The 25,602-nt window shown below is 46.3% G+C and overlaps 1 protein-coding gene across 2 annotated transcripts in view; it reads right to left on the bottom strand.

Annotated features, from left to right (window-relative positions):
* Positions 1 to 25,602, bottom strand: part of NEDD9 (neural precursor cell expressed, developmentally down-regulated 9) — a 122,078-nt gene that overhangs the window by 24,236 nt on the left and 72,240 nt on the right. For both annotated transcript variants that reach the window (XM_068994123.1, XM_068994122.1), the window contains exon 2: positions 7,255 to 7,701. In XM_068994123.1, the coding sequence (XP_068850224.1) occupies positions 7,255 to 7,701 (447 nt within the window). The remainder of the gene's footprint in view (positions 1 to 7,254; positions 7,702 to 25,602) is intronic.

Below are 25,602 nucleotides of genomic sequence, written 5' to 3'. Positions count from 1 at the left end.
GAAAGTCCACTTTTTTGCATACCCCAAAGAGCCACGTATTGAGGGGAAAATCATTAAATTAGAACTATCTTTATCTAGAAATGTACAATTCTAGAACAGGGTCATATTTTATTGAATTTATAAGTGAAGAAACTGAAGGTACCCTCTACCTCGTCAAACTCTGATTCTCCCCAATATTATTCAGGGTGTGTATGTATGGTTTTGTGTGTGTGTGTGTGTGTCCATGTGTCTGTCTAGGAAGTGAACAAAGGAAAGTGAGGTGGAGTCCGAATTCATCTTCTCTGTTTCCTTTTAATCTATCTTCACTTGTTGGTAGACGAGTCATTCTGCTAATAGAAGCTAGCTGGCTGGTATCTGAGTGCTGTCCCAGACAACCAGATTTCACAATGCTTCACATCCCAATAAGGGAAGTCCTCTGCCCCCTAACCAAAGGCTTTGTGGGGGTGTGAGCGCGGGTGTGTGTAATTTATGATGACTCAGCGTCTAAGAAGGCACAAACATTGTAGCTTGAACTATTTATGGTTCTTATATTACCTTTCAAGGAATGGGCCTGGAAGACCTGGCTAAAGTCTTTGAATCATTTCCTGCCAATATTGGGCCATGTCTCATTGTGGAAGGTAGGAAGTAGTCTTTATAAGGATGTCGTCATGGGGTTTAGATAAACCTTTAAGGTTACTTGAGTTTTCTGCGTGCTACCCGGAAGCAGAACGTCCCCCAGCCTAGTCTATCATACACAGTATAAAGGTGGGCTGTTTCAATGTGCTTGACCACTACCAAGGTGGTAGTGGTCAAGAACTCGCCTGCCAGTACAGGAGATGTAAGAGACTTGGGTTTGATCCCTGGGTCAGGAAGATCCCCTGGAGGAAGGCATGGCAACCCACTCCAGTATTCTTGCCTGGAGAATCCCATGGACAGAGGATCCTGGCTGGGCTACAGACCATGGGGTTGGTCTCAAAGAGTCGGATATGACTGAAGCGACTTAGCACACATGCATGAGCTCCCTTAAGATTAGGTGAAATTCACAACATATTTTGGGAGCCTCGAGAAGGGAGAAATTGCAGAGGTGCAGAGAAAGCTTCCCAGAGGAGATGAACATTGAAATGGGTTTTAAAGTATGAATAGGAGTTCATGGGTAGCACAGAGAAGGGAAGGTGGTAAACAGCAGCATACGCAAAGGAGGCTCTGTTCCTCAGTAGGAACAGCTTGGTTCTCCTCTTTCGAGACTATACAAGTCTTAACTTATCCTGTTGTCTAAACTCTCCAAAATGCATACAAGTTATGCCTTCAGAAAAGCTGAATGTGACCTCAGTCATGCTTCGGATGCTCACTGGTTGTGAACAGATAGTTATGATTACAGAAGACAGATGGTAACATTCTCCAAGACCCTCCCGGGGGAAAAGGACCGTGTATTATCTGACATGTGTCGTAACAGACTAACGCACTGGATGCAGGATCTGACTTGTGTGTGCTGGTGAAGGGGTGATAAGATCAGAGCCACTGTTCAGCTTATTTAAAGGTCAACTCAAATTAAATGCCTCCTTCCTTGCTTCTGCCTGTGCATTCACTCACTGGCTGTTATCTATGTGCTGATGGTTTGCTAGGAGCTTGGCCTACGCTGTACAGAGGCAGCCACGTCAGCCTGGATGGGAGGGCAGTCTGGGGGAGGATGGATACATGCATACACATGGCTGAGTCCCTTCGCTGTTCACCTGAAACTATCACAGCATTGTTAATCAGTTATACCCCCATACAAAATAAAAAGTTAAAAAAAAGAGAGCCAGCCATGGCCTCTGCCTGCCTTAATGGAATTTACAATTTAGCCCAAAACTGATTTGAGAAAGATGCAAAGGAAATCTAAATCCACCAGTTAGAATAAAAGCGATATGTTCAAAGACTCAGAGAAACACACATAATTCCCTGTGAAGATCAGGCAGAAAATGGGTGAACTCAGGTGGCAGGTTTTGAGCTCTGAGGCAGAGAAATCTACCTCTTAGACCTTTGTAGACCTTGTGCTTTTAAAGTGTGGGGTCTAAATCATCCCCTCTAAACCATAGAGCCCCATATTAAGGACAATTTTGCCTTGAAAAAATAGAGGACACTTTTAAAAAATATAATTCAGCTTTTCAAAAGCTTGGACTATGAGTAATTCATTTAATTTAGAAATGCCTGTGAGTTCTTGGCAATCACAGAGCATATTTAGAAGTCTCTGCAAAGTGAGAAGAATCTAACCTACAGATTGCTTTCACATGTAATGAAATAGTTATGACGTCTAAATGGAACAATTAATGAGGTTGACATTGTGTTGTTTCTGGCACATTTGTCCAAATGTTTACTAATTTCTATTAATTTCTATTTTGCACTTTTTGTATTTTGGAGCCAAATTTTTTTATTCAGTGCTCCAAGGTTCCCGTAGACACTGGGCATTCTGCCCACAGTGCCTAATGGATATAGCGGCCCTGCACACAAAACCCAGTGTGAAAGAGACCAATGAAATTAAGTCAAGGTGTCAATGTGTATGGTTTCCAGGTAATCTGGGGAGTTCTTTCCACTCTGGGCAAAATTTCTGGAGAGCCAAAGAAAGAGCCACACAATCAATGGGAACAGCATATACACTAGCAATAAAGTATTTGCATATTCAGTGTAGAGTATAAACTCTGAGAAAGGAAAGAAAAATGCCAGGGAGAGGCACTGTTTTTTTAAGGCCCTGCTCTGCAAATCCCTTGCCCGGCCCTCTCCATGCTGTGCGTCATTTCATTCTTACAGCAGCTCTAGCAGGGCCTTATGACTACTCCCATTTGACAGATGAGGAAGCTAAAGTCTAAAGAAGTTCAGTCACTTGTCAAGAGATTTACAGCTACAGAGAAACAGAACCAGGAGCTGACCTCCCCCCGGAGCCCAGGCTCTTTTCACAACACTCATGCTGTCTTCTTTCAGGAAAGGGTGGGGATGACATGATTTTATTTCTTTCTCTAACCACTGATTTAATAAGTGACGAATGTCATTTTCTGTGGACGGGATGCAGGAAGCGGGGTGGGGGCTGGAGTTTCCCAGAGAGTAAGGCTGAATTGATACAAGGCAGAATTCACTCTTTTTTTTTTTTTCCTGAATGATTCATTAGTAGAAAAAACTCTGGTGGATAAAACTTCTGAAGCCCACAGGCTGTAGCAGCGTCAAGGAAATCTTTAACTGTGGAAAGTCCCAAATCACAGGTTGGAACACGTCCAGCCTCCTTCGTGGCCCTGTCACAGCTCGTCTCCAAGGGCAGTCCTGGACCACCTTCCTCGGCTATCCCAGGAGCTTCCCAAAATTCCCAGCTTCCCCCGGGCCTGGGAACCTGCATTTCAACTCACCTTCCCTCTCTTCCTTGCTGACAGGTAAATTTTAAACCACACTTCAGTGGTTCAGAGCCAGATTCCACTGCCTCTTCTTTCTCTCCTTTAAGAGATTGTAAGGACTAGAGTGAAAGCCACCAGGAATGGCCAGTTCTGGGTTCACCACCATTTTGCAGCCAGGAAATTAAAAGAGAAAACTGGATATGGGGCTATTTAGTTAAGTCAGGAAATGAGAACTATCCAATGAGAACTCAAACAAACAAAACCCCTGCAGGGGGTTTATCTCGGTACATCCTTCCAAGTACTGAGATAAACTCTTGGGGCCTTGGCTGAAGTCATCAGTATGATTCTCACCCAGTGAGAAGCTCCTGAGTCAGAGGAGATTTGTTTTTTAACAAGCACAAAAAAACGTTTTGCTTTATTCTTCTAAATCCCAAAGTGACAAAGATACTATCAATTAGCTTCAGGGTAGCATATAAGTATGCCAGTATTTTTCTCACACTGAAAATTTGAAGAATGAGTATTTGTTTTTTTCCTACTAGCTTCAAAAACTGAAGAAAAATCTGTGGCCAAAGCTCAAACCAGATGGGTGTATATGTTTTTAACAAAATAAGTTAAAGAAAGAGTTAATACGTGTGTGCTATGGAAAAAAAAAATCATACCTCTTTCCCTCAAGTGTCAGGAATTAATTCAATGATTTTAAATTTTTCCACAAAAGATTATCTTCTCACTTTAAGGTGAGAAAGCTGAGTGTAAGCAAAATTGTATTTCATGTTTCATTCTTTGAAATAATCAATCATAAAGTTACTTTTCAACTAGATACAGTAACAGACCATCACAGACAAGGATTCTGTAACTGAGGGAGACGCTGACAGAAGTTTTTTTAAAATTATTATTCTTATTTGATTTATTTATATTTTCTGTCTATGCTACACAGCATATGCGATCTTAGTTCCCTGACCAGGGATCGAACTCTCGCCCCCTGCACTGGAAGGGGGACCACTAGACCATCAGGGAAGTCCTGATGGCAGTTTTTAAAGCAGCTGTTGGTACTCAGAAGATTAAAATGACCTGTTAGCAGTCAGCTCTCCCCACTACAACGAAGGAAGAAAGGAGGGAAGAAAAATGGGGCGAGAGAGAAAGAGCAGGAGGCATGGAGGGAGGGACAGGAAAGACAAGAAGAGGACAAGCCCACTCCCGTGGGGTACGAGCGAGAGGTCCAGCGGGCAGCGTGGAGGTGGCAGCCCAGAGCCAGTGGCACTGATGACTCGAGGTGAGGCCAGGGGTCTCACCGGGTGTGTGGCTGAGAAGAGCCCGAGCTATGCCTCCTGCCTCCGGACGTGAACAGCCTCAGACCTGGACGGCTTGAAGCTCCACCCTCGGGGGTTTGTCTGCCCCTGTGCTCTGGAAACCTCCCCCAGGTCTGCAGCATCCTCCACGAAGGGCTGGCAGAGAGTGCCCTTCCAGAATCCGACTTCCTCCTATGGAAGCACATGCCTCTCGCTTAACCACTGATTTCAGAATTAAAACAACAACAACAACAAGTGCCCAAGGGTAACCTCAGCACCCCGACCTCCATCCAAGGGAAGGTGCGTCAAAATCTCTCCCCTTTAAGTGGACAGAGGGTTCAGGAGTCAAGCTGCGGAACAGTTACACAACGGGAAGAAGTCCCAAGTTTCAGACTTTTCAGGCTTGGGCCTAAAAAGGTTTGAGTCTGAAGATGAAAACACCTTCCTGCCAAAATAAACTGTGATGGACGCTCAGACCCCACCACCTTTCAGCCAAGCATTTCCTGTCCTGCCACAGCACCCCCACCTGCTCACACCAGCTCTGATGAGGGAGGGCTATTTTTGAGATGCCACAGCCAGGACCAAGAATGAGAGAAGATATTTATTTATAGTTACACCTTTCGAGCATTCTTTCTCTCCCTTATCTCCAGGAAGGCATCATACATATCTCCTGGCTTGACTCTCCCTTTGAATTTAAAATCCCTGGGATAAGAAGGACTATGAAAGGTCACAGATGCCATCCATGACCTCTAGACTGGGATCGTCATCCTGGACAATATGCAAGTTGGAAAACTGTTCACTCCTTGAGGAATCCATCCTAGACCAGGCTTGTGCGACACCTGTGCTTACATTCGTGGCTTTGTAATTTAAAAGATTCCAACAGTAAATCCCCCTACTTTTTTTTTTTTCCAACAGAGGATTCCACTATCATGCAAATAGACATTCCATTATCTACCTGGGATTATAAACTCAGACTCTTGTACTGGGTTTTTCGAGGCAGGGCGTATGTACACATCACGTTCTCCGCATCAACAAGCTCTTTCTGGTGTCTGGCTGCATCCTTTCATTCATAACTCAGTGATCTTTTCTCATTCTGTTAAATGAGCCCCTTCTTAATACCAAGACTTCACAGGACCCACTGCAGATCCTTGGAACTTGCCAGTAAACCAAACAGAAACTCCCTCCCTTGTAAAGTGCACAGAAGTTTCATCTTCCAGTTGGCTCCTACTCCCACCCACCTCCACACACACACACACAAGCTTGTCTCCACAGCCGTTTCCCCACCTGACATTTGGTGTTGGCTGATGTCTCCCTGGTGGCTCAGATGGTAAAGCGTCTGCCTACAATGCGGGAGACCAGGGTTCAATCCCTGGGTTGGGAAGATCTCCTGGAGAAGGCAGTGGCAATTCACTCCAGTACTCTTGCCTGGAAAATCCCATGGACGGAGGAGCCTGGTAGGTTACAGTCCATGGGGTCACAAAGAGTCGGACAGGACTGAGCAACTTATGCCCATGACTATGCTGTCTCTCGCTACAGTGCAAGTGTTGTGGAGGCCACATTTCCTCTTGGATTCATCATGCTATCACAAGCATCGAAACTATGCTAGATGCTTAAAACTCCTTCAATGGTCTACTTATCTCAAATTCTTACAGCATTTGGAATTACAGAGAGTGCTGAAGAGGTCTTTCATTTTTTTTTTTTTTTAAGATTTTTTGATGTGGACCATTTTTAAAGCCTTCATTGAATTTGCTACAATCTTGCTTCTGTTTCATGTTTGTTCGTTTTTTCTTATCTGAGAGGCATGTGGGAATCTTAGTTCCCTGACCAGGGACAGAACCTGCATGCACCCTTGCATTGGAAGGCGAAGCCTTAACCATTGGACCACCAAGGAAGTGCCCTCACCATTTTTTTTTTTCTTTTTTTTTAGTATGATGCCTTCCTAAATACCCTAGCTCCACTATTTTAACCCACCGCCTCAGGCATTGTTATAGGAACTACTAGAAGGACAAGAGGCTGGCTCTTCTCTGAATTCACTAGTCTGTGTGTTAAGTGAGTCGACCTTGAGACTGATGGCTCTCCAGAACACGGTGGTTGGCTTCACCCACTCCCCCTTCCTTGCGGCCTCGACTTCTTGTGGGTTCGTGCAGCCAGCCGTGTGGCATCATGGCCGGTGGGGTCATAATCGAGCTTTTAGTGAAAGGAGAGTCCTTGTTGCTTCACTATGCTTGTGCAAAGTATGGTGCCTTGTACTACTCAAGGGAGAAAGAGAAAAGACTGGACTGTGGAGTGCAGAGCCCACGTGTAAAAGCAGGTCTATCAGAAAGATGGAAACACTTGATGATGCGGTATAACCTGGCACAACTTGGGAACCTGTAAGGGCTATGGATCAACAGTACTTGGCATGGGGTGGGTGTTCAAGGTTTTACTGACCAATGAATGGAAAAATGACTTCCCCTGTCAAAAAAATGTACAAGCTAGAGGATTCAGATATTCTTACTTCTTGGATGATTTACTTACTTCTTCGACGGCTTCTTGGAAGCTCCAAGTTCTTATTTGAGGAGCACATAGACACATATTTTGATTGCAATGGAAAAAATTAAATAAGAACAGAAATCCAGCTGTTGTTCACTCACCTTTTTACTTAGGTGGGGACCGTTAGCGCCCCCAGAGCCTCTCTGCCCTGAGGGTGGCACTTGATACACATCTTGTTCCTGGGTCCCATGGCCGGTGGGGACTTGGTAAATTCCCTGATTTTGGTAGGAAGGCGGCACTTGGTAGATGGTGTCTCGAGGGGCACCCTGTGGGTTTGGTATTTGATAGAGCTTCTGTTGGCCAAATGGCGGTGGCCCCAGTCCCGAAGTGGGCAGGTCCTGATTGGAGGAGGTCTCCTGCACTGGGCCAATCAGAAGCTTCACCCGGTTGCCGGGGACAATGCCCTGCCGACCGTGTAAGGAGCAGAGCCACCATCCCTCCAGTCCTCCTGTGTTCTGCTCGATGACAGTCAGGATGTCTCCCTTGCGGAAAGCCAGCTCCTCGGCACACTCCGGGACATTGTCGTACAAGGCTCGGGCCATAAGATTCTAGGCAGGAAAGAAGAGAGGGGGAACGCAGGTTAGCAGATGAACTGAGTCCCTGAAACACCTAAGCCCGTGCTCTGATGGAAAGGCACACTTCCTGGAAAGAGGATCCAAACAATAGGCTGTAAGGAGAAAAACAGATGGTGCAGACAAAAGACAGATCCATACGTACTGTGTCTGCCACCAATGACATCAGACCGCCTCCTCGGAAAAGCTCAGAACACCACCGAGTGCTGTGTTCCAACAGCAGAGGCTGTGCCAAGGGAATTACGAGGAGCTCGGTGAAGGAGCTGGAGAGCAGTTCACTCTACAAAGCATTTTTCTTCCTTGCTTCAATCCAGCTGAAGGAAGAAAAATATATCCCAAGATATTCAAATGGACTGCAACAGACATTTTTTAAAAGTATATTGGAGGTAAAGAGAGTCAAAGAACATCCCCCCAGACAAACAGCACAAATGGCGTTTATATCCAGTATTAAAATGGAAACAGAAGTACACTGATCTCTGCCTTGGCAGGCCTTAACAATTCTTACTCTCAGTTGATCAAGAGGTCCTCGGATACAGGGAGACTCTACAAGCGGGGGATGTTTCCATGCTAATCCTGTGCAGAGTGCAGTGACGGTGGTCCACACCTCCAGGCCCGAGCATGCGGAGCTCCAAAGAGGTTACCCCACGTGGGCAGGCAGAGGCCACCCCGTCCCCTCTGGTGCTTTGTTCCCACCTTTCCTGAGGGCCCCTCCTCACCCCGCCACTTTATTTCCTCCTCCTTGAATCTCACCATTCACATCGGAAAGGCTCTGCCTTTCCCTTTCATGGGCCCCAGACACTTTCTCTCTTTGTGTGAAGGCCCGTCTGGCACTTTCAGTACTGAGCAGCCAGCCAAAGCAGGCATTCGGCGGGGAGCGGGTAGGCAGGACATGCCGACGTTCTTGGAAGTCTTTCAAAGGCTCGGCGATTTCATTTCTTGGCATCAGTCACGTCTCGAGGCATGAGGGTAGCCTTCCCCACCCCGATGCCGGCTCCTTCCCAGCACACACAGAGCCCTGGAACGTTGCAAATTCATCTCCAGCCATCGGAAAACTCAAAACGGTCTCTTCAGTGCTTCACTAGACAGTCGGGATGCCCTCGATGTTGGGGTGATGATGATCGGCTGTGGGAGAAAAGACTGCCGATTGGATGGAGTGTGCTCTGATGACATACCCGTGGAATTTGGGGCTGTTGTTGTCTGGATTTCTGCCCCCGTGTTTTCTTCTCTAAAAATGTGGATTTGATCTTTCAGCCTCCTGCTCTTCAGCCCTTCATCACTGACATGCACGCACCATCGCCCCCTGTACTATGCCCCATAACCACAGGTCCTGTGCCGTGGGTCTGTCCCCTGCTCAGTGGTTGGGGAGGTTCCTACTTTTACTCTGTTAACCAAGCTCCTCTGAGTACAGTGCAATGGCTTAACCTGAGGAAAGGAGATGAAGCCCTGGAACTCAGCGTCCAGGAAGCCTGGTGATGCTCTTTAAGAATAAGACTGCAGTCCTTGTTCTTGACGGTTTTCTGATCCAGGAAGCCTGTAATGTAGACAGGACGGCAGAAAAGGGAAGTTGAAGGATACTGAGGGGTTTGTGTTCCAGGTGAAAGTTGTACTTGGTATTTATATTCTAGGAAGCTTCGGGTTCCTTCTAACAAAGGTTCACACACAAAAAAATAAAAACACGCAGCACTGTAACGTGATATGAGGAACCATTTAAGGATGAGTCCTAACCCGAAAATCTCTTACGTTTCTCTTCTCCCATCTTGTGGGTGATCTGTCCTTGAAAGAAAATTCATTGAGTTGAAGAAGACAAGACTCTTTTCCTCTGTATCTAAATGATGGGAAGGAAATTCAGTCAGTTCAGTTCAGTTCAGTTGCTCAGTCGTGTCCGATTCTTTGTGACCCCATGGACCACAGCATGCCAGGCCTCTCTGTCCATCACCAACACCCGGAGTTTACTCAGACTCATGTCTATTGAGTTGGTGATGCCATCCAACCATCTCATCCTCTGTCGTCCCCTTCTCCTCTGGACTTCAATCTTTCCCAGCATCAGGGTCTTATCAAATGAGTCATCTCTTCGCATCAGGTGGCCAAAGCTTCAACATCAGTCCTTCCAATGAACATTCAGGACTGATCTCCTTTAGGATGGACTGGTTGGATCTCCTTGCAGTCCAAGGGACTCTCAAGAGTCTTCTCCAACACCACAGTTCAAAAGCGTCAATTCTTCTGTGCTCAGCTTTCTTTATAGCCCAGCTCTCACATCCATACGTGACTCCACCAAAACTGTCCTGAGGTGACAGAGCAGGGAGACGGCTGACCACTCTGGACTCTGTCCCTTTCTCCGGGGCCCATTCAAGGACTGGGAATGGCTGGCAAGGAGGCCCTAATGTCTCCTGACATCAGGAGTGACAGGGTTGGAACCAGATCTATGGGAGTTGAGGGTCCGGAGCTTGATACTGGTGATCAAGAAGGGAAAGAAAAGAAACAGAACAGGGACTTCCCCAGTGGTCCAGTGGATAAGACTCTACCTTCCAATGCAGGTGGCCTGGTTTCCATCTCTGACTGGGCAACTAAGGTCCCCTATGTTGCTCGTGGCCAAAAATCAAAAACAGAAACAGAGAAGACTAGAAGAGTGAAAGACCACAAGCCTCATTTGCATACATGAGCTCCAGGCATCTGGAGTTGGGCACGGCTGTGGAGCTCCGGGAGGCACTGAAGTGGAGCCACGGGCCACAGCCAGCTCGAGGCGGCTAGCAATCCCCGCATGAAGGCTAGTCTAGATGGTCTCTGCCTCTTGCCCCCATGACCCTCCACCACCACCAGCTAAGCCGCACGTTCAGGTTTCTAGACAGGCTGCCAGAGCCGCTTCTCGTGGAAAACCCAGGGAGCCGCTTGTGGACGCACCGTGGGTGTCTTCTGACTAGCTTCTCCTCCGTGCCCACAGAGACTGGGATTCAGGGAGTCCGGTGAGGCTCCCCTGCCAGCCCGGTGCCTCAACACTGAGAGTTCTTCTCAGCCTCGGCCTAATGGGAATAAGTTATTTACTACCTGCACGAGCTACAGGGAGCCAGCAGCCTCGCACACAGAGGGGTTACAGCTCCTTCAGAGGACCTTCAGAGGACACTTGGACCCGGCCTCCCTGGCAGAAGGGGACAGTTTATCATCTGCCCAAGCCACACATCAGTGGAGTCAGAGATGGGAACAGAACTGTGGTCTCTTGGCCCAGTTCTCCCTCCAGGGCTCCAGGCCACCTTAGCTCCAGTTCATGCTGTTCTGCAAACTGGGCTCCTTTCCATTTTACAGTAAAGCTTTGGAGACAACGATTCTTTTTGTCATGTATAGGGAATAAGTCAATTCTTGGGGTTTGGGGTCTTGGCTGTGTGACTTGGGCAGATTACTCCCCTCAACCTTTGCACCAGAACTTCCTCATCTGTAAAATGAGAATGAGGATAACATCCCTATGTCATGGATTTGCAGTGAGGATTAAATGAGTTCATTCAAGTCAGTCCTTGAACATAGTGGGGGACTTGGGAAGCAGTGATGACTGTTTAATGTGTTGATGGTGCTTTGATGGGAAGCTTCCTAGTAGGTTACCGCCTCAGTTCACAATCAAGGGTTGGTGATGCTATGATATATACTTCTTTATACATGTGATGTTTCTCTTGCTCATAATTACACTTCAAGAGAATCGTATCTTAAAGCAGTATTTCTCTGAATTAAGAATGAGTTCTGGTCACTGCAACCTCTTGTTGAGTATTTGCCTACAAACAACAAAGGTGAAATCATCGGTTGATTCAAGAGACCTTCTGAGACAAAGTAAAATAATAAAAGTTTCCCAGGTGACTCAGTGGTAAAGAACCTGCCTGCCAATGCAGGAGACATGGGTTTAATCCCTGGGTCAGGAAGATCCCCTGGAGAAGGAAACAGTATTCCATTCCAGCATTCTTGCCTGGAAAACCCCACAGACAGAAGAGTCTGGTGGGTTACAGTCCAGGGGGTCTCAGAGAGTCAGACATGACTTAGCGACTAAACAACAATGGTATTTCTGGAAAAACTTTATGAGGTTCCAGAAGAGTACCACCCATCAGAAAATGTGGAAAAACATGGGCAAAGAGGAGCTTGACTTTTGAAAACACTCGGTATGTTGAGGCAAGAATTTAGTAAGAAGATAATAGCAAAATTAACTTCAACCAGAACAGGAACCATCTCATTCAAAAGTGCACAGGCAACTCACAGACAGGCAGGTGAAGAGTTAATGTCCCTGGCAAGGACAAGCTGGAGGGAACCTTTCTCTCACTGGTTCCTTAAAGGCCACAAAGTCAGAAGCTATCTCTGCATAGCTCACAAAAACCCAGGCAAGACAGTTTGCCTGGTCAAGACCTACTGCTTCGCCCACTCCCCGGGATATTTATCTCCAGGGCAGGAAAGGTCAACACAGAAACACATCAAGGGAAGATAAGAGAGCTATGTAATTTTCTATCCAGCTGGATGGTCAGCCTCCAGAGGCTGGCAGTTAGAAACCCGGCTAGAGCTTGGCAAAGCACCAACACAGTCGGGGCACAGAACTCGAAAGCCAGAAGAACATCAAACAATTACAGTCCAACTTGTTCACTTTACAAATGAGAAAAACGAGGCCCCAGAAGTTAATGATTTGCCAAGTCACCTGGCAAGACGGTCAGAGAGCTGAGCTAAGAATGCGGGCCTCTTGTCTCCAGCTCGAGAATTAGGATGGTATTTAATAAAGTCAGAGGCATGTGCTACAAAAGCTGTGGTTCTAATTAGGATGGGAAATCTGCATTTAGAGTCATAAATCCTATTTGAGGGACTCTAATCGTCTCAGCCTGTGGCGCTGACCCCATCCTGGCCTTACTTGAAACTGTCCTGGGCTCCCCATCCTTGTTCTCCTTCTTCCCTTGAGCTCAAAACCAGTCATTTTCCTTCTCTTCCACAGGACATTAAAAAATTTTTTTTAAGGTTTATTATTAATTTATTTAGCCGCATAAATTTATTTAGCAGCGCAACATGCAGGATCTTAGTTCCCCGACCAGGGGTTGAACCTGTACCCTATGCAGAGGAAGTGCAGAGCCTCACCCCTCAACCGCCAGGCAAGCCCCTATTTTATCCCCCCTATCCTTTTAGTGGTCATGTTCCAAAAAGATCTCTCTTCTTTCTGAGCTCGCTCTCTACAGGACATCTCATTCATGCTGATGGCATCTAAACACCCAGGTGACACTCAGATCCACAGCTCCAGCCTCGATATTCCCTCTCCTCTTCAGTCCCATACTTCCCATCATCTAGTGAGCATCTTCACTTCACATCCAAGTGCCAAAGCCCCCTTCTCCTGGTCTCTCTCAGTGAACAGCAGGCACATAGCTGCCCAAGACTGGAGCCTCAGAGGTTTGCTGAGTCACTCCACAACCCGAACCCCAATCAGCTGGGACCTGCTCATCCTCCTCACTGCTGCTCCCCGCTCAGGCCACCAGTGACTTTTTTTTGGTGGGAAGGGAGGAGAGGGCAGGTATGGCAACTGCTTCCCAACTGGTTTTCTTGCATTCAACTTCTTCCCACCTCCAAACCCATCTTCCACATCACCAGAAGAGTTCTCTTCCCAAAGTTGGTTCCCTTTCTAGTTCTTGGTGATAGCATTTCTTGAGATCAAACCAGTCAATCCTAAAAGAAACCAACCCTGAATAGTTACTGGAAGGACTGGTGCTGAAGCTGAAGCTCCAATACTTTGGGCACCTGATTCAAAGAGCCAAGTCATTGGAAAAGACCCTGATGATGGGAAAGACTGAAGGCAGGAGAAGGGGACGACAGAGGATGAGATGGTTGATTGGCATCATCGACTCAATGGGCATGAGCTTGAGCAAACTCCAGGAGATAACGGAGGACAGGGGAGCCTGGCCTGCTGCAGTCCATGGGGTCACAAAGAATCAGACACGACTCAGTGACTGAACAGACTTGTACCATCCCATTCAAGACCAAGAACTCCTTAAGTTCAGGGAGGCTGTTCTTCCTTGGGCATTTTCAGAACCAGTGTCTGAAGCAAAATACTCACTCATTGTGTTTGCTAACTTGAAATGGACTCTGATTCTGGTTCTCTACAGAGAGGGTAAAATCGTTTTCTAGAGATGTCTGCAAGGTATGCGGTGAAGATTTTGGACGTGGGGAGATGAACTACCAGGACCAGAAAGATAAACGGTGCGTCCAAGTCACTAAGCCTCAGGGCCAGAGAACGTGGGAGGCGGCCGGCAGGAAAGCGCCTGCCCCGCCCTCTTAAAACAGGATGGGGCGCCTGCGTCTGCCACAGAAGCTCTGAGCAAACAGGAAGGCCAAGAGGAGCCGGCGTCCCCATCTGGTTAAATACAATGGTTTCTGTGAGAGCCTTTCTCTCCCTTCAGTGCAGCAACCAAGGTCTGCCGGTGGGTGACTGAGCACCATTCACGCTTTGCCAGAATCCTTGGCTGCTGTGATCCCCGGGTTCCCAGCCTGTACCTGAGGACTGGGAGGAAAATGCCTGGCGTTACAGCAAGTACACAGAGCTCCGGACCACACTGGGTTTCCAGACCCGCTCTTGCCTGCCCTGCTACCAAAACGTCGATTGCGCATTACTCCTACTGCCAGGGAAATGATCTTCCAAATACGGAGAGGTGTGACTTAAATTTCCATGACCATTTATGCCGTTCTCTGAAGAGAAGTGAGACACAATGACTGGTGTGTCATCCTCCCTCCCCTCCCCCCTCCCCTCCTGGACGGATAGCATCATCAATGGCCCAGCTTCCTCTTATTATTCGGCTTCGTTCTATATTTACCACGCAGGAGCTCCTGCCAAGGCCTTGGGCCGCCACATTCTCAACAACGTGACTTTCCTGCGCCCAACCCCAGCCCCCCCTCCAAACTCTAGTCCTGGACTCCGGCAGGGACACGCGCACAGAGCAAAGGAGAAAACGGTCATGGTCAAGGAAATCGGTCCCCAAGGAAGTAGCTGGGGGATGAGCATGAGCGAGGTCAGTCTCGGGACACACGGGAGAAGAGCAAGAGGATTTGGTGTCTTTAGTCTGCCGACAAAAATCAGCTTAGGTCTTTTCCATTACAGTTTATTACGAGCTTTAGAATACGATGTCTTGTAATAACCTATAATGGAAAAGAATTTTAAAAAGAATACAGATACACACACCTATGTGTGTGTGTCCATGGGATTCTCCAGGCAAGAATACTGGAGTGGGTAGCCATTCCCTTCTTCAGGGGATCTTCCTGACCAACCTAAGTCTCCAGCATTGCAGGCAGATTCTTTACCATCTGAGCCACCAGGGAAGCCCTGTATGATCCCGTGTATACATATAGCTTCCCAGGTGGTGCTAGTGGTAAAGAACTCGTCTGCCAGTAGGAGACTCAAAAGATGCCGGTTCGAGCCCTGGGTTGGGAAGATCCCCTGGAGGAGGAAATGGCAACCCACTCCAGTATCTGTGCCTGGAGAATTCCATGGACAGAGGAGCCTGGCAGGCTACAGTCCATAGGGTCGCAAAGAGTCGGACACGACTGAAGCAAGTTAGCATGCACACAAGCATGCAGATATATATATATCTCCAACTCACTTTGCTGTAGACCTGAAACCTAACACAATGTTGTAAATCAGCTCTGCTGTTGCTGCTGCTGCTAAGTTGCTTCAGTCGTGCCCGACCACCAGGCTCCCCCGTCCCTGGGATTCTCCAGGCAAGAACACTGGAGTGGGTTGCCATTTCCTTCTCCAATGCATGTAAGTGAAAAGTGAAATCAACTCTACTTCAGCTAAAAAAACAATCAGCTCCAGTCTGAGAGCCATCAAACCGCTTTGGCTTTCTCCTGTTCCCATCTTTAGGATATAGTGGGATGTGAGATTTCCCCAAAGAAGGACACAGTCACTGTCCAAAACCCTGGATATCTGCAAGTGTCTGGGTTTTGATTCCTGGAATACTTGGTTTAGACCTGGATTCTTTCATCAGATGACATCTGGAATGTGGAATTTTTTAAAGAGCTGAATCCTCTGGAGATTAAGTAGTAGATACAAGGCTTTCAAGTTTAGGAGTCAGAAGATATGATGCAGAGCGCATCTAAGGTTTTTTTCTCAGTAATATTTTTCCATTGCGACCTGACACACTTCTCATTAGGTGCCCTGAACCAGCTGCAGAACAGCAGTGTGACATCCCGCGAGGTGTCTAGGAATACTATAGTCCCTAGTCGTGTTTCCTGACCTCTGGGGAGAGTGTCCACCAAAGGTCCCTCTGCACTGGGACTGAATTTCAGTCAAAGATTTACATATCCTGGAAAGTGCTTCTGAACCCCTATGATGATCACAAAGCTCACACCAGTGTCTTGGACTTTCTCTGAATATTCATGTCATCTACTTGGCTCCAAGTTCTCACATCCTCTAAGATGTTCATTCCTGAATGGAAGGTGCTTTTAAAAAATGTGGCCTTGGGCACTCGTCTCCCAGAGGTGCTCTTTGACCTGCAGTGGCCCTGACATGCACGGTGCGGCTGTGCCCCGGGCATGGTGGCCCAGGAGGCACCCAGGTTTGGTTCCTTCCATGTTGGCCTGCTCCACTTTGGTGAGGGGTGGTTCAGAACCCAGCATGACTTTGTGGTTCACAGACCAGAGGGGCATTAGTTCTTGAGAGCCAGTGAGAAGACAGACCTGACGCTCACTGCAAACCTGGATATTTTTAATTAATTTATTAATTTTTGGCTGCCCTGGCTCTTTGTTGCTGCACGTGGGCTTTCTCTAGTTGCAGAGAGCGGGGGCTACTCTTGGTGGCCGTGCTGGGGCTTCTCATTGTGGTGGCTTCTTTAGTTTCGGGGCACAGGTTCTAGGTGCATGGACTTCAGTAGTTGCGGCATGCGGGCTCAGTAGCTGTAGCTCTCAGGCTTAGCTGTTCCGAGGCCTGTGGAATCTTCCCAGACCAGGGATCGAACCTGTGTTCCCTGCATTGGTGGGCGGATTCTTATCCACTGTGCCACCAGGGAAATCCCAACAAATCTGGGTATTTGGATGTCAGAAGAATTTTTCTATGTAACTAGATTTTGTAACACGATATGGAGAGCATAGTTGAGATTAAAGAAGTGGTTCTTCAAGTGCTGGCTTTCTGCCTGCCCTAGAACAAATGCTATATATTTACCCCTGATTTTTGAGGTCGATGCAGGACAGAAATATCCAGAGGCTGGGACCTGTTTACCAAGAAACCAATGGTGGCTGGGAGCAAACTCTCTGCTTCAAATAAGAAAAATGGCAAACAGGTTGTCAGGTGGTGTGGGTGTGGGTGTGCAAGTAAGTGTGCGACTTCACAGCCAACTTCTATTGCTTCTTGGCTGGCTGTGGAGGATGGGTTTGACTGCTGACATTAATTGAGAAAAATAAATCAGCTTTTGCTCACAAGTTTGATGATATACATGTGTCTTTATGAGCTCAATTCTCTGCTCTTTTGTGGTTTGGGGATTTTTTTCAGGGAGCTCCTGAGGGTCTGAAAGAAGGTGAGAGAACACCCAGGTTTCTGTAGGTACTCAGAACCAGTAGTCACCCATGGCTTGACCAGACCCACCAGGCTAGAATTTTAGACTGAGAAGGAATCCCAGAGATCACTATAGCCCAAGCTTCCTGTTTTACAGCCCAGAGGGTCTCCTATTAGATAAGCAGCAAAGCAGATATAGCATCTGGTTCCCTCTTAATCTCGGATTTTTTTTTTTCCTGCTGGACTAGGGTGTGCTTTCTGAGAACCTTCTCCATCTTAGAATTGAGTACCATTGCTATTAAGCCTCAAATGCTGCAAGCATTTGTCCCAGGTTGCCTGGTTTTGATGGATTTAAGCATAGTGTATTGGCAAAGGATCAAAACCACGGGGCAGGCACAAATGCTTTTCAGGGTCTGTCCCTAGATAAATCTGACAGGCGCCATATAATGATGATGGCCTGACACCCACTCACCCAAAAGATAGGTTTTATTAACAGCAAAACAACCATCTGGATTTCAGCCAACATTACAGTGTTGGCACCGAATGACTTCTATTTGCCTGTCTAGACAAATCCCTCTAACATTCAGGTACTTGGGGAAGTGAAATGAGAATTAAGTCATAAATGAGTAGGGGACTCTAGTCCACAAATATTACAATATAATTCCCCCCAACTGTATTATTTCCCAATAGTCAAAACACCCAAGTTGTAACATCTAATAAAGCATATTTCAAAGAAGGGAAAGATCTTCCTACTTTCACATGCCCATCTATCTATCTTCCTGCATCAAGGTATGCAGTCCCCAAGGTATGAAGTTATAGCCAAATCCATGAATGCATGTATGTACATATGCTATCAATTTTTGCCTCCCAGCCAGAACACAGCTGATGCAACTTGGGTGGCACCCCTCACTGGAACTCTTAGATGACTCCTGACCTAGGTTTGATGCCTGATTGTTATTCTCCTACTTAATTTCTGAAGTCCTCAAAGAGTTTTTAAAAAATGGACTTGTACACTTGGTTGAGCAGGTATATACAATCAGAGACTGTCAGCACTGCATTTGCAGAGTTGCCTCAAGAAAGAATCTTTAGATGCTGAGAAGCTAATCTTCGCTTCAGGTGATATGTGGCCATGTTCAGAGGCATTTTTGGTCGTCACATTGCGTGTGCGCATGTGCGGACGTTATTGGTAGCTAGTGGTCAGAGGCCAAGGATGCCGCAATGCACAGAACAGTCCCCACAAGAAGGAATTATCCACCCTCAATGTCAGTAGGGCTGCGGGGGGGGGGGGGGGGGGGGGGGGAGGGGAACCCGGACAGAAGGATGCACGACACATTACTAAATCGATAGAGTCTAATCTCGGTCCTCATCTTGTCAGATTAATGACAATGAGTCACTGCCTTTTGTGCCTCTGTTTCCCCATTTGCAAAATGGGGATAATGCACACGTTCTTTATAATAACATCAAGAGGAGTCATGGAATCATATATGCAAAACACTCTGACTTCTTCAGAAGAAAGGGTCTCTGTAAAATCAAAGCACAGTTATGATTACTGCACTATTATGAGCTCATGAAATTGCATCTTAAGAACTGCACTCCTCCCCCTCAAAAAAAAGAAAAAAAATTCCTCCGGGGAAAGAAAACAAACCAGAATGATCTCATCATGATTACACCTGCCACACCAAAAAAACAGACACAGTTCAGAGAAGCTAAATTCTTTCCCTCCAGCAACGAAGTAAGCTGCGTCTGTAATTAAGATCTTAATAAGGGAGGGCGGGAGGCTGGATGCAGATGCCGCAGGCTCTGAAGCGCAGGGCCATCCCACCAGGTTTCAACAAGAACAATGGAAACACAGCCCCGGTCACTGCTTCTTGCTCTTTCAGGTGTTCTCTGCAGGGTCCCTATTTCAAAGCAGTCTTGCCTTCATTTCTTCACTTCCACAAGGAGAAAGAAAAGGACCATCTTATTATTTACAAGTAAATGTGTGTGTGCTCAGTTGCCAAGTCGTGCTGACTCTTCGCGACCCCAAGGACTGCAGCACTCCAGGTTTCCTGTCCCTCACCGTTTCCTGGAGTAAAATGTTATGTTGTAGATATTATTTAGAAGTAGATTATGAAAGGTGTGCCAGAATCCACTTTAGAAAAAAAAGCCCCGAGGCAATTTTCTGATACAAAGCTGGAAAAACTCAGATAGAAAGGTGACCTAAGGCAAAGGGGATAATGCCCTGGACAGCCGATTGATCTTGGGAGCAGCTTGTGTTTAGTGTCCGGAACAACCACGTGTAAACTTCCCAAGATGGTCCCCGTTTCAAATATCCTTCCTGGGGTTAGACCATCTGTCCCACGTTGGGGTCTGTGAAACACGGATACGTACCCACAGAAGGGAAATATATTTTAAACTAAAAGTAAAAGATAGACATCTAAGTATGTATCTTGTTAATGGATCTGCCTTCATTGAATTGAGGATATAGGAGGAAAAAAGACAGGTACTGAAAAGAGTCTTGGATTTAGTCAACAGACGTGTTCTCTCATTGGCAAGGAATCGAGGTCTGTTCCAAGGGCATCCGGGCCTCTGTGGGACTGTCGAGCCGTCCAACTCCACCGTGGACGCCCCTGGGCTGTGTCCTTATCATCCTTTTCCGGGTGCTCACTGCACTTAGCAGCTCTGAGTGGGAAAGGATGGAGAATCAGAGAAGAACACGGAAGTTCTATCCCAGAGGAGCATTCAAGGGAAAAGGGCCTTCGAGATGGTTTTCTGCCAGGTTGTTTTGATGGTCCTGAAGTGGTGCTGGTCCTCTCAGCCACATTTCCTGCTGCCTCTAAGTCACGCCATGAATGACGAGCAACAACAAGCAAGCAAACAAAAAAAACCAGTGACGACAACAGGCTCGTCGACAGATCACTAGCACGTCCTGTGAGGAGGCTGCAGCGCCTAGAAGCCCGCTTTCCCGCCTCCGCAGTGTGCTGGCTTGGCTGGTTACGGCTATTCAGGGGCTGAGAGAGGGAAGTCCAGCTCGTTCTTTCAGTAGAGTGCAGAGCCTGGGAACAGAGAAGCCTGAGGCCTGAGTCAGCCCCATCTTCTGTGGGAGTGAGGTGCTGAGTTCCGGGTAACACGCCGACTACCACAAGCCAGTGAGACTACGGCTAATTCATACAAGAGACAGCACTGGGTTTCCACATAAGTAGAAGAAGAAGAAGAAGTTAGGAAAAATGCTGTCTAAATACACACTGCTTTACTTAAATAGAAAGATCTGGTTCAAATCTGAGCTGTCTATGCCGTTCGGTGATCATAACTTAGAGTTTCACAAATAATCCCCCCTCCCCAACACACACAACTAAGGGTAAAGAAAGGAATGAAATTTAAATTAAAAAGATGCTATTAAGCATTTTTCTGCCATGCTTGCACTTTCACGTATTCAGGGTTGCTCAATCTTTACTTCTGGTAAGTATAAACATCAACATTCCACATAAGGAGCAACTTTGGTAACATCTTATAACTATTACCTTGACATATTAGAAATATCAGGAGGAATTCTCATCTGCAATGTACATACCAAGATCTACAAAGAAATAAGATGTCTTCAAATCAGTAAACCCAGCCTTTGAGTAAGGATCGTGAACCACCTACCTAAATACCATTTAGCACAACTCATGTACTAAATTAATTGGGGAAGAGGCTGAGAGAAGGGACTAGTCTTTTTTGTTTGTTTGTTTTAAAAAAGAATAAACTGGAATTTAGTGGTCCATGATGTCTGTGTGTGTTCTCAGCTGCTCAGTCGTGTCTGATTCTTTGTAGCCCCATGGACTGTAGTCCACCAAGCTCCTCTGTGCATGGGATTACCTCTGTGCAGGCAAGAATAATGGAGTGGGTTGCCATTTCCTACCCCAGGAAATCTTCCTGACCCAGGGACCAAACCCTGGTCCCTTGTGTTTCCTGCATTGGCAGGCAAATTCTTTACCACTGAGCTACCTGGGAATCCCAGTCCATGATGAGACCTAAGCATATGTATTTAAAAACACTCCACTGGCAGCTTTATTGAGTTGGCCCAAAAGTTCATTATATATGGAAGCTATATGGAAAAATCCAAATGAACTTTTGGCCAACTCAATATTATCTCTATAATTAGCTGCCCCTCCCCACACCCCACCTCAGCCATGAAAAATCACAGTCACATGCCATCACTGCTTATATTTTCTGGGCAGTCTGTTCCACCTTCCTCAAAGTGCATGCCTGAATTCACCTAGATCACACTGTCTGCCTTTTGAAAGAAGGCACTGCTCTTTCCAGTGCAGAGTGGAAAAGGTTACCAATGAAGCATTTATATTAAAATGAAAATTCCTTAGGAAGACAGTAATGAGTGAGAGTGAAAAGCTGGCTTAAAACTCAACATTCAAAAACCTAAGATCATGGCATCCGGTACCATCACTTCATGGCAAATTGAAGGGGAAACAATGGAAACAGTGACAGACTTTATTGTAGGGGGCTCCAAAATCACTGCAGATGGTGACTGCAGCCATGAAATTAAAAGATGCTTGCTCATTGGAAGAAAAGCTAAGACCAACCTAGGCAGCATATTAAAAAGCAGAGACACTACTTCGCTGACAAAGGTGTAGTCAAAGCTATGATTCTTCCAGTAGTCATATATGGATGTGAGAGTTGGACTACAAAGAAAGCTGAGTGCCAAAGAATTGATGCTTTTGAACTGTGGTGTTGGAGAAGACTCTTAAGGGTCCCTTGGACTGCAAGGAGATCCAACCAGTCCATCCTAGAGGAAATCTATCAGTCCTGAATATTCATTGGAAGGACTGATGGTGAAGCTGAAACTCCAATACTCTGGCCACCTGACTCAAAGAACCGATTCATTAAAAAAGACCCTGATGCTGGGAAAGATTGAAGGCAGGAGGAGAAGGGGGCGACAGAGGATGAGGTGGTTGAATGGCATCACCGACTCGATGGACATGAGTTTGAGCAAGCTCTGGGAGTTGGTGATGGACAGGGAAGCCTGGCCTGCTGCAGTCCATGGGGTGGTAAAGAGTCGGACATGACTGAGCGACTGAACTGAACTGTAATGTTCCCCAGGCGTGTGGAGTCCTCTTTTACTAGGAAGAAATGCCGCAGGGAGATAACTGGAATGTTCAAAGTAAATAAGAGGGAGGTGGGGTTGTTGACAAAGTTTAAACGGGTTTTTTCTTTTTTTAGGGGGACCCCTTTTCCATGCCCACGTTCTTTGCAATCATCCATTGCCTAGGTAACTGGTAGCTATTTTCTGCATTTTAAATTGAAAAGAGAGTATTTCTTCCCAGTGGCCCCATTTTGTTTATCTTGGCAAGGAGGCTTGGTAATTAAGTCTATACGTTACTGGAGGGCTGGGATACAGGGGCTGGGATTTCAAACCAATTTGTTTAGGTTCCTTTCCAGCCCTAAAGTGATCTAAAAACAGGCCATCAGCACCTCCAACTTTATACCTCTGCCACTCTGGCTCCAGCAGGATAAGGCATGTGGTTTACCCCGAGCCCTCCTCACCTCCTGTATCAAATCCACCTTTGATTCTTTAGTCATGACTTTTCTCTTTTTTTCAGTAATATTTTTGTTATGGAAAAGCAATTCTAGTGAAGGTTTTCTCTTACATTTTAACCTATATAGTGTGTCTATCAATATCCCTATATATGAGTATATTCTGAATATTTTATATATCTTATAAATGCATCGTACCATAGCTGCCATTTTTAAATGCCTACTATGTGCTAGAAACTGATATTAATCAACTGATATATTACATTATATCAAATATTATATCCTGACAACTATCTAATGAGACAGGTATTATTACTCCCACTTTATGAATGAGGAAATGGAGGCTTGCCTAAAATTATACTGTTAAAAAGCAACAAAAGTGAGATTTAAAACAAAATATATGTTCTTTCCAATAGGCCATATGGGGAAAACTCTTTTAATAGCTATTTGTGTATTTCATGTAATCCAACATTCAATTCAGTGTTTGTTGAGTACCTCCTATGAGCAAGGGCCTATAACCTCAGGAATATCAAATCTTATTAATAACAATGAAGATACCAAAGCACTAATATATTAGCAAATGGGGACACAGGTGAGTTGGTACACCCTAGTGTCTGGCGACCGCATTTCTACAAGACACAGCCAGGCCCGTGGAATATTTAATAGTACTCGATTATCTTAACATAGTAAATAGGGTTTTGACATAATCCAAGTTTTGAGTCCGCGCTATCCTTTCAACGTCTGTTGGGCATATACTTATACAAGGAGAGCTGGGGCCTGCTGGGATTGTCTATTTCCAGGGCAGCCACGGTAAACACCTCTCCATGCAAAACATCTCACTTCGGCTTTAGAACAATCCACGAGGCCGGATTAACCCTAGTTTGGTGGTGGTGCTCCCTCCCTCAGTCGTGTCTGACTCTTTGCGACTCTATGGACTGTAGCCTGCCAGGCTCCTCTGTCCATGGGATTTCCCAGGCCAGAATACTGGAGTGGGTTGCCATTTCCTCCTCCAGGGATCTTCCTGACCCAGGGATTGAACCTGAGTCTCCTGCATTTCAGGCAGATGCTTTACCGCTGAGCCACCCTACAGATAAGAAAGCTGAGGCTCACAGAGCTTAACTTGCCCAAGGTTACAGAGCATCGAGTCACAGGAAACAGAAATGCCTTTCCCCAAACCCCACGCTCTACCTTGCCTCTACTGCAAGAACACCTAAGACCAAGTCCCCGTCCAGGCCCCAACACACAACAGATCCTGGATCATACTTTTTATTCAAGGGCTTGCCTATCAATCTGCCTCTATACAGATAAAGGGTGAGTCTCTCATATTGAGTGGGGCTTACCTAAAGCTGGACACCCCCAGTGGGCAACCTTGGTGAATTCCAGGTATCATTTAGATAGTGATTTGGTTGAAAGGGGTTAATGAGTCAGGCAGTGCTAACAGAGTAGGGCAGAGGTGAAAAACAGAAAGCCTACTGTAGAGATGATAGGAGACAAAGGTTTAGGCTTCTGATTGTTGCATAGAGTGGATGGATGAGGAGACTTGACTTCTAGCAAGTACAGACGAACCAAGTCATGCAGGCACAAAGAGACAGGAGCCAATGAACGGGAGCAGCAAGGGACCACGATTTTCCATAGCAGACTCAGAGGAGAGCAGGAAGACAGGGGTACAGAGAGCGCTTTGAGTGTGTCACGCCTGTGTGGGTGGGGGGAGGCCAGCCCTCTAGAAGTCTGGTACTGGAGAAGTATAATGGATGCTTGAATGAAAAAAATGAGAGACGATGAGGTCATAAGGGCACAAAAGGGGAGTGAATTGGCAAAGAGGCTTGAAAAGTAGAGAGGAAGTTTCTTTAGAAGTGGGGGGCGGGGGTGCAGACAGGAAGCCGCCGCTGATGAGTTCTTAGAAGAGGACTGATGTACATCCCAGCAAAGAAGGGGTGCTTACGGAATCTTTGTTACGTGCATCTTGCACACTTGGTGCTCTCAGAACACCTTCAGTCCCATAAAGACTTTGATCTCCAAGCAGGTAAGTCATTTAGCTCTGAAAATGGGCTTGCTCAATCAGTGAAACAGTACATAAGAAAACTTAATTTTTTTCAAAGCATCTTTTGTTGCTTTGAAATCTCAGATGGGATTTAAAAAAGAGGCAGGGGGCAGGGTGTGCAACACACCGTTCAGAAGCGTATAAAACGTTTTAAACTAAAATGGCAAAGCCAGGAAAGAATCAGGAATTACATATAGACTGTAAGCTGACTAAATGGAAGACACTCGGATCACATCTTCTCCAGTCACTCTGAGAAAATAAAAACATTTCCAAAGTCCCCTTGAAAGCTTTTCTTTAGCACACACTTACTGCTTTCCCTAACCTACCTTACCCACATTCAGTCAGAACCCAAGAATCTGGACTTCAGAATGTAGTTTTCTTATTTGTAGTCTAAGTTTCATCTGTAATTTTCTTCAATCAAAACATTCAAGAATGAATTTGTTGAATGGCAGACTAGATAAATAATTTAGAGTTTCAGTGTACGCACACAGGATACAGAAATTTGGCCAAGCCACAAAAGCTGCTCAGCTATTAGAGATCAAACAGGCCAGGCCTGTGGGGCACTTACCAGGCCTGGGCCTGCACAAAGTGGGCGGGGCCTCTGCTCAAACACAGCTGTGCATCCACCTCTCAATTACCCTCCTGGCAACAACCCACCCCCAGACCCTCAGGAGGGAGGCCTTCACTGAGCACCATGGCCACTGAGGCATAGCCCCCTCACCCACCTCCAGTATTGCAGAACATGCTGTGTATATTCAAAGGAGCTTGGGGAAAATTCTTAATAAATGAAGCCCCCCATAATTTACTGATTAGAGAGCTCCAGACGGCATCCTTTAAAGAGCAATGG

Source organism: Capricornis sumatraensis, chromosome 22 (assembly GCF_032405125.1).
Source record: "Capricornis sumatraensis isolate serow.1 chromosome 22, serow.2, whole genome shotgun sequence".
Taxonomy (NCBI): Eukaryota; Metazoa; Chordata; class Mammalia; order Artiodactyla; family Bovidae; genus Capricornis; species Capricornis sumatraensis.
The sequence above is the reverse complement of the archived record's forward strand: the minus strand, read 5'-3'. Positions and strand labels throughout refer to the sequence as shown.